At 45.3% G+C, this 13,234-nt stretch overlaps 1 protein-coding gene across 1 annotated transcript in view; it reads left to right on the top strand.

The window, feature by feature from the left end:
- Nucleotides 1-5,141, top strand: part of gna13b (guanine nucleotide binding protein (G protein), alpha 13b) — a 30,790-nt gene extending 25,649 nt beyond the window's left edge. Inside the window, exon 5 of the mRNA XM_063903711.1 lies at nt 731-5,141. Within this exon, the coding sequence (XP_063759781.1) occupies nt 731-1,102 (372 nt within the window). The 3' untranslated portion in view covers nt 1,103-5,141. The remainder of the gene's footprint in view (nt 1-730) is intronic.
- Nucleotides 5,142-13,234: the final 8,093 nt, after the last annotated feature.

Consider the following 13,234-nt stretch of genomic DNA (forward strand, 5'->3'; position numbering starts at 1 on the left):
TCCACTCGCACACTGTGCAGTGCAGCAGCACAATGAGGTGTGTGTGTTTGGCTCGATGTGTTTCACATGGTGTGCAACATATGAAATAGCACATTACTGTTTGCCAAATAATGGCTATATAAAATACAATAAAATATTATAACTGATGGTCTTTCAATGGAATCCCTTCTTCAGGAAATCCTTTGAGATTTTGAGATATCATGATAAGTAATAATAAAAATGACTGGAATTCCTCAGCTAATGTGACAAAGCTCATTAAATCAAAAGACATATTATAAAACTACAAAGGAAAAAGCTGTTAATGTGACTTTTGTCTTTAATTTATAACTCCTTTGTTCATAATTGATGAGAAAATGGGAGAAATTAGAAAATACTCAGTTTGTTGTTCCTGTAAAAGTCTTTCATTCAAACAGGAGTAAACTAAAAAGGACTTTGAGCATGAAAAGTTTCTTTCCACCTAAAGACATCCCTGAATTCTTCATATTGCTCATATTAATTCTTATTTATCTGATCTCATTTGTGACAAGTTTGTTTTCAACCTGCACCATTGAGGCTGACATTGTTGTGTTATGTTAGCATTATGTTGGTTTTATTTAACAATGCATTATGGCCATTGATTATACATATTTTAACTCATGTTGCTCACTTCACACATTTTAAATTGGTCTTAAAACAATAGATGGCTGTCAGTCAGCTTTAACCCCACGCACCCACATTGTCACACCTCCAGGTGCTGATGGAAGACCGGCAGACCAACCGGCTGAGCGAGTCGCTCAACATCTTCGAAACCATCGTCAACAACCGGGTGTTCAGCAACGTCTCCATCATCCTCTTCCTCAACAAGACGGACCTGCTGGAGGAGAAGGTGAAGCAGGTGTCCATCAAAGACTACTTCCCTGAGTTCTCGGGCGACGCCTCCAGCCTGGCAGACGTCCAGCGGTTCCTGGTGGAGTGCTTTCGCAAAAAGCGCCGCGAGAACCAACAGAAGCCGCTATACCACCACTTCACCACGGCCATCAACACGGAGAACATCCGGCTGGTTTTCCGCGACGTCAAGGACACCATCCTGCACGACAACATCAAGCTGCTGATGCTGCAGTGAGGGACTGAGCGGGTTGGGGGGGCAGGGATGGGTGGAGGCAGAAGGAAAGCGGGTGTCCAGGGAGGCAGCCTCTCTCCATCCCTCTGTCCCCCCTCCCTGGTTTGAGCGGTTCCTCTCTAGAACTCTGACTGTGTATAAAAGCCACCACTACTACAGCCATTCCCCCCCCACGCTTCTCTGCCTTACTAAGCTGCTTCACTAAGACTTATAACAGCCACCTTTGGCTCAGAGCCCCCCCCCCCCACTTGAAACCACTGTAAATGACCTCCATCCCCCGTCCACTGTGCAGTGAATCTGCACCCTGTATGTTTTCACTGTGTGTTGCTCTTATTCACCCCACACTCCTCTGTGCTGCTCTGACCGCTGCGGCGGGGGGGTATTTTTGTTACTGAGACGCTGTCTGTTACCAGGTGTTGCCCTCCTGTTCAGAACTGCCTTGGTTCTGTCTCTGGTTTTACATATGCGTTCCATGACGCCTTTTGATGACATCACTGTGGGGATTTCCTGTGAGGGCAGTTGAACTAACACACACACACACACACACACACACACACACACACACACACACACACACACACACACACACACACACACACACACACAGAGATAGGAATACCTGTTCCAAAGTCCACTTAATTCTAGTTTTCTAATGGTTTGTGTCTTTTTCTAATATATGAATTTACTGTAATGCATTTTTCTTTAACTTATATTTAAAGGGTTTACACGTTCTCCTGATGGACTCTGTTACAGCCGGCTGGATCCATACACCAAGAAGTAAAATTCTGTGCTCTAAGGGGTGATAATGACACGTTGTATTTTGCAGTTTCTCAGGGCACAATGTGAACCCCACATGTCTAGTTAAAGCCAAGCAGCCCCCCCCCCGCGCCGCTCCACTGTGCTTCAGAAGCGGATCTCTGGCCGACTCCAGCCAGGACCATACTGTAGCAGCAGAGGCTGCACATATCAGCACTGAAACCAGCTCTGAAACCAGCTGTTTCCAAGGGTTGAAGCATGTAATGCAACTCCCAACCAAAGGAGTGAATGAGGAGGCCCTGCACAGAGCAGTGTGGCCCCAGAGAGCATTTTCTGTTTATTCCTATGCACCATGATCCAGATACTTAGAACATGCATTTCAAAGGGACTGAAGTCCATTTCTTCTATTGAACATATTTTTGTCAACCATCTAGTGTGGACAAAAAATCGTACCCAAAGTTCCTGTAGAAAATTTGAAAGATGGCGATGAAAAGTGTCCCCGTTGATTTGACCGGCGGGCTGCAGCTGGTGAGAGCAGACACACAGATGGAGCAGTGTTCACAGTCACTGCGTCACAGAGCTGCACACTGAGGGCCCTTATCAGTCCAGAGCCCTGAGGACAATCACATCCAGGCCTGGGGGTTTTGTCCCTTCTCTGTCCCTGTAGGATTATCACTCAGTGTCGTGTATTATTCTGCACGTGGTGAGGGGGCTTCGTGTATTTGTATTCTCCTGATAGGTACCTGTTACTGCTGTCTGTCTCCATAAGTTAAAAAGAAAGGGATTTCATATCCAGCCTGTATGTCTCTAATGTCCTCATTGTCCTCTGTACTTCCTCTCATGTGTCCTTATGTATCCCTCACACCAACCTAACTCATTCCTAACAGCTGTGACCTCCCTCAGTCCTTTGTGTGACCATGAACTTCATCACATTTTTATTTCTGGGATGGCGATTATTTCAGACATGAGCATGCTGCCATGAATGTGTTTGGGTAAGAGTCCCATCTTCCTCATCTGCAGATGGCTCCGCGGCTCCCGCCTTCACTCAGACAGCTGTCCTGTTAGCAGTTTTCAAATCCTCCATTTTGCAGAATGATTCAGTTTGCCTTTAGGACCTGATGCGTGTTCAACAGTGATCAGCTTTAGAGTGGGAGGAAGGGTGGGTGGACATCTTGAGACAGATGAGATCATTAGTGTCCCCTCAGTGCAGTCCTTCCTGTGTGTGTGTGTGTAAAAGAGGAAGCTAGCGTAAAAGACTGCCAACAGCTCCGAGACACACACTGCAGCTCGGACAGAGGACAAACATGGAATGACTTGAGGTCAGACAGCCTGTTGTTACACAGACAGACGTGATGAGGTCAGAGCAGGACAGGACCCTCTCACAGTGCAAAGCCCCGTCCTGCTCCTGAGAGACGAACACTGTGTGTACTGTCAGCTCTAGAATGGAGCCTCTGTTCTGTCACATGCTAAACCATCATCAGCATAGGAATGAGTCCTATAACCCAGGAATGAGTTAGCATATTAACACTTCCCAGCGATGGCTAACAAGTGTCTGAATGAGACGACCAAACGTCATCACGCCCAACGTTAGCCGCCTTTAACTTAGCGGTGGTGACGTGAGGTCATGTGCCCATGCTGTAGTTCCTTTATAGTCTAACGTTAGCTTTTTAGGTCAAAAATCATAGTGTTAATATGTGGAGATGATCCTGCTGAACTAAATGTGTCAGTGTCACAGATGTGTGTTTACTACGGACAAATATCCAATAGAGTAATCCCATTTCAAACATCATGAAACGTGTATATCACACACACACACACTGGTGGAGAGCAGGAAAAAAGTTTGAAAGCAAAAAGCTGATGAGTGTTCATTTGGCTGTATTTATATATATATATATATATATTGGTTATTTATTGGTGGCCCTGATGTCTGACTGTAAAGGTTCATTACGCTTCAGACAAACAAACACGCGAGTTCTTTTGGGTCTGCGCACACTTAACACCACATGCTGCTGAACAATAGCACACAAAATGACATTTTATTTCTCTCCTAATTGAGATTTAGGTCAATGCAAAAGAATGCCACGCAGCTACACTAAGCCACAGTTAAAGAAAAATGATCATCCCGAGAGAAGGAATACAGTGCCAGACTCAAGGACGTACTCTTCCAGGAATGATCTGTCCACACCACACTCACACCTCTTCAGGGTTCTTTCAATGAATCCAGGGTGCAGGTAAATCTGAGAATCAATGCAGAAAATAAGATCTGTGGCAAACACACGTTTATGACTCAAACACATGAATGCACATCACCACCGCTAAGCTAAAGGCGGCTAATGTTCGGCTACATGTCTTTGAGTAGTCTCATTTAGATGGGACGGCATTATCGCCTTGCCTTTGGTAAAGTTGCTCTGGTGTTCCCCAGTCCATTATGAGATAAGACGGGAAGCATCAGAGTTGAATCAGAGGATTTGAGAGACTTTAAACTCCTCCGACTGACATTTATTACTCCAGCTCTTTTTACCGGGCCATGTGAGGGGCCTTGAGATGATCAACACTTAGTTTGAATATACTGAGCCTTCAGCAGGAGGAACCTGGTCAGTCAGAGCATGTTCACCGTCTGCCTTCCAGCCCCTTAAGGATTTGACACCAGATCCCAGGGTGCTAGATAAACACCATCATGGGAACTGACACTCAGCTTTTTTTTATGATACGTTTTAGTGAAGGTGCCTTCTTTGATTATTGCTTCCGTAGCTGCATGTGGAGCAGCACAGGAACATCTCTTTTTCTAACTGCCTGCCTTTGACTTTGCCTTCTGAAATGTTTGATATAGAAGGTTAGTACACTGCAGCTTCTGCTCTGTGACTTCTGGTTGACATTAGAAGGTAACCTTGAGAGGACACAGTGTCCCCCTCCAGAGTCCACACTATGCAACAGCTCTGGTCCACTCGTGGTTTTGTAACAGCAATGATGATTTGACTGAATGAGGATTCTCTTAAAGCCAGTGTCTTATAAAAGTGTATGTTTAAGGATCTGCTAAATATGCTGATGTTTAGTGCCTCCTCATCCAAGCTCTGCCTCTACTGCCGTAACAATCCTGTTAACAAAGGTTTGTACTTCCTGTACTGTTTTAGGTTTTTGAAATGCAGAATGCCACTGAGGCAGATAAAGTGTCTCTCCCAGTTTTGATATTCTTCTATAGAAAAGCTTTCCATGTACAGTCTAACTTATGCTTTGTTACCATTCTACTCCTAAACAAATCAAACATAAATAAACTGTCTTTTTTTAATGATGTCTGTGCTGCCTGATTGGATAAGACATTTGTCATACTTTCATGTTTTTGTAAAAGATGCTAATAAGTTTTACAGCAGCGATCAGTAACTTCGATCAAAAATAGACCTCTGTCAGATTTTCATTGGACAAAACAAGACTTTTGTTGATATAAGAATAAACTGAAGATAATCGTATGAGTGAGTAAGTAATAACCGGACAGTTGAAAACTAAATCATAACATACAGACAAAATACATTTTCTTCAAAGCAAGGCACAGACAATGACAAATCATACAATTATAAAATGCAAATGTTGATTAAATGAATTGTCAGGCTGAGAATTAGACTGAGGGTATGACATGTTACAATACCTAAATATACAGTCAGGGCCCAAGAACAAGCAGGACCTGAAGACAGCCGCAGCAGAGCATAAGCAGGGACCAAACCCAGCGTCTGGTAATGTCTATGGTTTCCAGACTTCAGGCTGTCATTGACTGGAAAAGATTTGCAACCAAATATTAAAAGTGACTATTTTATTTATGATTATGTTTCTTTGTCCAATTACTTTTGATCCCTTAAAAAGGTGATACCACGTATACAATGTTTTGTAATTCCTACACCATTCATCTGGTTTGGATGTAAATACCCTCAAAATAAAGCTGTTTAATTTCAATCCTTTGGGGTGGTGTACAGAGCCAAAATGATGAAAATTGTGCCAATGTCCAAATATTTATGGACCTGACTGTATATACACTGCTCAGAATAATGAAAGGAACACTTTGAAAATATATCAGATCTCATTTGGGATACAAAAAAAGATATTCTGTACTGATATGGACTGGGTAATGCGTTAGGAATGAAAGGACACCACATCGTTGGATGGAAATGAAAATGATCAACGTACAGTGGGCTGAATTCAAAGACACCCCGAAAATCAAAGTGATGCAGCAGGCTGGTCTATTCTGCTGAAATTCCATTGCAGCAACTCAGAATGGTCCTGAGTACTGCATAATGCCCCCCACCTGCTCATAAGCATGCCTTATGATCTGGACCAGGGCATCACTGAGCTCCTGGACAGTCTGAGATGCAACCTGGCGGCGTCGGATGGACCGAAACATAATGTCCCAGAGGGGTTGGATTTAGGTCAGGCGAGCGTGGGGGCCAGTCAATGGATTCCTTCATCCTCCAGGAGCTGCCTGCATACTCTCGCAACATGAGGCATTGTCGTTCCAGAGGAAGGTCCTGCTGAACGATGTTACAGGCAGCAGAACGTTTTTCACCACTTTTCCAGACTCTCTCACGTCCGTCACATGTGCTCAGGGTGCACCTGCTCTCCTCTGTGAAGAGCATACACTCTCTGGCAAATGCCCATCCAGCTCTACGGTGCCGGGCAGGGGGCACAGGGCCCACTAGAGCAGTGGTTCTCAACTGGTCAAGCCTCAGGACCCACTTTTTCATTTGTCAATCAATCACGACCAAATGTTTTGAACCAATGCAGTAATATATGTATATATCATGCAAGGCAGATTATATCCCTTCACAGAACTAAAGTATGCTTTAAAAAAAACTTTAAACTACTTTCTAGAATCAGAATTGAACTTTATGAAATAAAAAAGGCACATATTTGTTTGTATTAAATAAAAAGACAGACTTGGAATCAATCCTGAAAACTCACCACATATGAAAAAAGTTGAAAACCCAACCCCTGAGATTTTTTGAGATAGGCATTTTGGTACACTGAGAAGAAAATAAATACATCTGTTATTACCCGACATATTTAATAATGTTTAATGCCATTTATCTTATGTTACTCTGTTCTGACAGCTGAAGCTGCTGCTCCTCAGAGGAGAGAGGAGAAGCTGTGTGAATTACATTAAATTGTGGATAAGGGTAGATAGCCCCCATTGTTCTGGGTGTCAAAATGAAAGCCTACACATTTTTTTCGTTATTATAAAAAGAATGAAGGTAAATGACATGGATGTTTGTAAGAGTAGTTCTAACGCAAATGTATTCTCTGTAGGGACTTGCAGCAACATGCCGTAATCTTGATTCTGATTGGCCAGAAGATACTACAAGCATCAGCAAATATGTTTTATTCAGAAGATGATCACTACGTGACAGCAGTTTTCAGAACCGTTTCTGTTCTCCAACATTTCCAGTCAAACCGCTGATGTACGCGCAGCATTATGAAACAATATGTTTTCTGATCATTTGCCTGTGATGTTGAAGCTGCCATGTTGGAAGTTGCCTTTTCCCGCGCTGCAGTTAAATCTGGCGCTCCTGCTCGGAGCCGTCGGATTTTTAACCCTGTCACTGCTGCTCAATTCTCGTCTGCTTTTAACCAGCTGTGTGTCCCCTCTGGCTTAACACCTGTAAACGCGGAGGAGCTCAGTTCTTGGTTTCACTCCTCCTGCCGAACCATACTGGACTCTGTGGCTCCATTAAAAACGGTGCAGCCCAAAGATCTGAGCCCTGGCTTGATGCGAGAACTCGCGCAGCTAGACAGGAATGCCGGAAAGCTGAACGCAGGTGGAAGAAGGACAAGCTGCAAATCCTAATGAACTGTTGGCGCTGCTACCACAGCACTGTTAAAGAGGCCAGAAGAGAATACCTGGCTAACCTCATCGACTCTAATTGTCACAATCCGCGTGTGTTATTTAAAACCATTGAAACTGTTCTTAACCACCCCCAGCCTGGGTGCACAGAGGCATCCCCCGAAATGTGCAATAGCTTCCTGCACTTTTCCATTGACAAGGTTACTACTGCAAGGGCTTTCATCTCTACTCCTGCGACTGACCCCTCTGACCCTGTTCGATGCTCGGCTGTGTTTGATTTGTTTGAGCCTGTGTCTCTGAAGGCCTTGGAAGATGTGGTTACCCAGATTAAGCCATCAGGTTCTCCCTGTGTCACTGTCCCACCTCACTTTTTTAAAGAGGTCTTCCCTAGTATAGGGCAGTCGGTTCTGGCCATTATTAACAGCAGCCTGTCTTCTGGTGTTGTCCCCCAAAGTTTTAAACATGCTGTGGTGCAACCCCTGCTTAAGAAACCTGGTCTTGACCTTGGTGTGCTAGCCAATTTTAGATCCATCTCCAAGCTGCCTTTCGTTTCAAAAATCCTGGAAAAAGTTGTTTATACTCAATTAAAATCAGTTCTGGGTGAGCATGATGTCATGGAGGTCTTCCAGTCCGGTTTTAAAACACTGCATAGCACAGAGTCAGCCTTATTAAGTTTTTAATGACATCCTCCTGGCAAATGACTCTGGAGAGTATGTGATTCTTGTCCTCCTGGACTTAACTGCAGCTTTTGATACGGTGGACTACAACATCTTAGTGCCTCGGTTGCAGCACCTAGTGGGCATTTCTGGTACCGCCCTGGACTGGTTCAAGTCCTATCTGGCAGACAGAACCATGTGCGTAAGCCTTGGTGGTTCTGAGTCCCGCGCTGCTCCGCTGTCATATGGGATTCCACAGGGTTCAGTTTTAGGGCCCCTGCTTTTTTCATTGTACCTGCTGCCCCTGGGTTCAATCCTGAGAAAGCATGGTATCTCTTTTCATTGTTACGCTGATGACAGCCAGATCTATGTGCCACTGAAGAAGAAGGATGCTTTCTCTCTGAAACCACTTCTGTTATGTCTTGAAGACATTAAAGCCTGGATGTCCATGAACTTCTTAAAATGTAATGAAAATAAAACGGAAGTGATGGTGTTCGGTCCCAGTGGCTCTTGTGAACCCCCTCCTGTTGACTTGGGCCCCTTGGAGCACTACAGGAAGCCAACAGTCACAAACTTGGGTTTTAAGATGGACAGTGATTTTAAACTGGACCGGCAAATTGGTGCAATAGTGAAGTCCAGCTTGTTTTATCTTAGGCAGCTGGGCAAAGGTGAAGCCCTTCCTTGCACATAAGCACTTTGAAACAGTAATCCACACCTTTATTACATCTCGGCTGGATTACTGTAATGCACTTTATCTTGGAGTCAGCCAGTCCTCCCTCGCACGTCTCCAGTTAGTCCAAAATGCTGCCGCTCGCCTCCTAACTGGAACACGTAATAGGGAGCACATTACTCCCAGTTTAGCCTGCCTCCACTGACTGCCTGTGTATTTTAGGGTCTATTTTAAGATTCTTTTATTTGTTTTTAAATCTTTATATGGTCTCGCCCTGTCTTACCTCTCTGAGCTGCTCCATCCTTACACTCCTGCCCGGTGCCTCAGCTCAGATGATCAGCTGCTCCTGGAGGTACATAGGCCTAAACGGAAGCTCAGAGGGGATAGAGCCTTTTCCGCTGCCGGTCCTAATCTGTGGAATGACCTCCTATTGCACATTAGACAAGCCCCTTCACTGCCCATTTTTAAAACTCGTCTTAAAACCCATTTCTATTCCTTGGCTTTTAACCCAGCATGAGACTCTGTTTTTGTATTTGTTTCATTGGTCTTGTTGTTTTGATATTGTTATTGTTTATTGTTGTTTTTGTGTTTTGTGCTACGTGTTTTTATCCATGTGCAGCCCTTTGTTTCATAAATAAATAAAGTTGAAAGTTGATGAAGCATTAGAAAATCCGGCCTTCAAAATAAAAGTTTGATTTTTTTGTGTCCCCCCCCCCCCGTGATTTATCTTTTCACTTGCATATCTGCAACCCACTCAAAATGCGTCCACGACCCACCAGTTGAGAACCACTGCACTACAGGATGTCGGGCCCTCAGGCCACCCTCATGAAGTCTGTTTCTGATTGTTTGGTCAGAGACATTCACACCAGTGGCCTGCTGGAGGGCATTGTGTAGGGCTCTGGCAGGGCTCCTCCTGCTCCTCCTAGCACAAAGGAGCAGATACCAGTCCTGCTGATGGGTTAAGGACCTTCTACGGCCCTGTCCAGCTCTCCTAGAGTAACTGCCTGGCAAAGGCACGTATTGATGTGTTGGACTGCTGGTGCAACCTCTGTAGGGTCCAGGTAACGCCTCATGCTACCAGGAGTGGCACTGACCCTAGCAAAATGCAAAACTAGTAAAAAACAGACAGAAAACATGAGGAAGGGGAAAATGTCAGTGCCCTCCACCTGGAAAACCCTTCCTGTTTTGGGGGTCGTCTCATTGTTGACCCTCTAGTGACCCTGTTGTTAATTTCAATAACACCAAAGCAACTGAAACTGATAAACTCTCTCATTAACTGAGCTAAGTCATGCTTTATATGTATATATTTGACAGAAATGTATAAAAGCAGTAAAGGATCAGCATTAATGGAGGTGACACACTCTTGGTAAGTTCCTTATTGCGTTTATTATTGTGTGACCGGGGACGCTGAGTTGTTCCAGCTCCTGCTGACTCCTCTGCAGACCTCCACCTCTACACAGGAAGCTGTAGCACTGGCCCGCTTTGGATCGGAGGTAATGTAATGATAGCAGATTGAGCTGTGAAGTGAAATACACTGTGAGACTGTAGGAGCGCTTTGAGGAATTAAACAATTACAATGATGATTTGTGAACTTTAGTTTCAACCTATTCAAAGGAAGACCATTTATTTATATAAAGCACAATTGAACAACAAGGCAATTCAAAGTGCTTTACACCAAAATTAAAAGGATTAAGACATAAAAGAAACGTTAAATAAAATGACATTTAAATACATATAAAATAAATGTTCTTTAACAGCCAAAAGAAGACAAATTAAAGAAGCTAAAATAGAACAAACAGGTATCAAATACGGCAATAATGTTAGAAATGAATAGTTATGTGTTTTATACAGTAGAAGGCAGCAGCAAGAGGAGTTCCGTCAGTAGAGAGCGCTGTTCCTCAGCAGGTGACCTCAGTCAGTCCCCTCACAGTTCCACTCATTCAGTTTGGCACATCCATGAAAGCATAAAAAATGAAGAGACCACTCCAGCATTATAATTTTCTCTTGTGTTATTATTATTTATAGCTATGTCTTTGAGTTAAATTATTATGATTTTGTTATTATTGTATTCTATAAACTACTGACATTTTTTTCTCTTGGAATCAACAGACACTGGAATGGCTGCCTGACATTAAAGATTTAAGAAACATTTGGAGTGGTCTCTTCATTTTTTCCGGAGCTGTATATTGTATATGTTGCCTCTTCACACACACCTGCACATCTAAATGTCTGTGTGAGTCTCTGATTATTTTTTATTTAAAATACCTTTATCCAAATCCATACCCCATTGAATTTAAAGAACTCTGTTAGCTGCAAAATAATCCATCCATCCATCTTCTCCCGCTTATCCTTCAGGGTTGCGGAGGTATCAGCTCCAGCAGAGAGCCCCAAACTTCTTTTTCCCTGGCCACATCAACCAGCTCTGACTGGGGGATTCCAAGGCGCCCAAACCACCTCAAGTGGCTCCTTTCAACGTGAAGGAGCAGCGCTTCTACTCCGAGTCCCTCCCGGATGACTGAAATTCTCACCTTATCCCTAAGGCAGATGCCAGCCACCCTGCAGAGAAATCCCATTTCGGCCGCTTGTATCCGCGATCTCGTTCTTTCGGTCATGACCCATCCTTCATGACCATAGGTGAGGTTAGGAACGAAGATGGCCCGGTAGACAGAGAGCTTTGCCTTCTGGCTCAGCTCTCTTTTAGTCACACTGGTGCGGTAAAGCGACTGCAGTACCGCTCCAGCTGCTCTGATTCTCCGGCCCATCCCACGCTCCATTGTTCCCTCACTCGAGAACAAGACCCCGAGATACTTGAACTCCTTCACTTGGGGTAAGGCTTCATTCCCTACCTGGAGTGGACAGTCCATCGGTTTCCTGCTGAGAACCATGGCCTCAGATTTGGAGGTGCTGATCCTCATCCCAGCCGCTTCACACTCGGCCGCGAACCGATCCAGTGAGTGCTGAAGGTCACAGACCGATGAAGCCATTAGGACCACATCATCTGCAAAAAGCAGTGGTGCAATCCTTAGCCCACCGAACTGCAGACCCCCTCCCCCACGACTACGCCTCGAAATCCTGTCCATGAATATCACAAACAGGATTGGTCACAAAGCACAGCCCTGGCGGAGGCCAACACTCACCGGAAACCGGTCCGACGTGCTACCGAGGACCCGGACACAGCTCTCGCTTTGAGAGGACAGAGTGGATGGCCCTGAGTGGACCCCCTCACCCCATACTCCCGCAGCACCTCCCACAGTATCTCCCTGGGAACCCGGTCATACGCCTTCTCCAAATCCACAAAGCACCGGATGAGCGTACTCCCAGGCCCCCTCCAGGATCCTTGCGAGAGTAAAAAGCTGGTCCGTCGTTCCACGACCAAGACGAAAACCGCATTGTTCCTCGTCGATCTGAGGTTCGACAATCGGTCGGACCCTCCTTTCCAGCACCTTAGAGTAAACTTTCCCGGGGAGGCTGAGTAATGTGATGTCTCTGTAATTGGCAGACACCCTCTGATCCCCCTTTTTAAAAAGGGGGACCACCACCCTGGTCTGCCACTCCTTCGGTACTGTTTCCGACTTCCACGCAATGTTGATGAGACGTGCCAACCATGACAGTTCCTCAACACCCAGAGCCTTCAGCATTTCTGGGCGGATCTCATCCACCCCCGGAGCTTTGCCACTGTGGAGCTGTTTAACTACCTCAGTGACTTCCCCCCGTGAGATTGGAATTGATCCCCCTTCATACTCCAGCTCGCCTCTAACATAGAGGGCGGAGTTGTCGGATTCAGGAGTTCCTCAAAGTGTTCCTTCCACCGCCCTAAGATCAGTTGAGGTCAACAGCGTCCCATCGTTACTGTACACAGCTTGGATGGTTCCCTGCTTCCCCCTCCTGAGGTGTCGGACGGTTTTCCAGAACAACTTTGGTGTCGACCGAAAGTCTTTTTCCATGGCTTCTCAGAACTTCTCCCACACCAGCTGCTTTGCCTCGGTCACGGCTGAGGCTGCTGCCCTTCGGGCCAGTCGATACCTTGCAACTGCGTCAGGAGTACCCAGGGATAACATATCCCGGAAGGCCTCCTTCTTCAGTCGGACGGCTTCCCTGACCACTGGTGTCCAACTGGAGGTTCGAGGGTTACCGCCCCTTGAGGCACCTAAGACCTTGAGACCGCAGCTCCCCGCCGCAGCTTCAGCAATAGAGGCTTTGAACACCGCCCACTTTGGTCCCCAGCCTCC

The sequence above is a fragment of the Eleginops maclovinus genome, chromosome 16, assembly GCF_036324505.1.
Source record: "Eleginops maclovinus isolate JMC-PN-2008 ecotype Puerto Natales chromosome 16, JC_Emac_rtc_rv5, whole genome shotgun sequence".
Classification (NCBI taxonomy): Eukaryota; Metazoa; Chordata; class Actinopteri; order Perciformes; family Eleginopidae; genus Eleginops; species Eleginops maclovinus.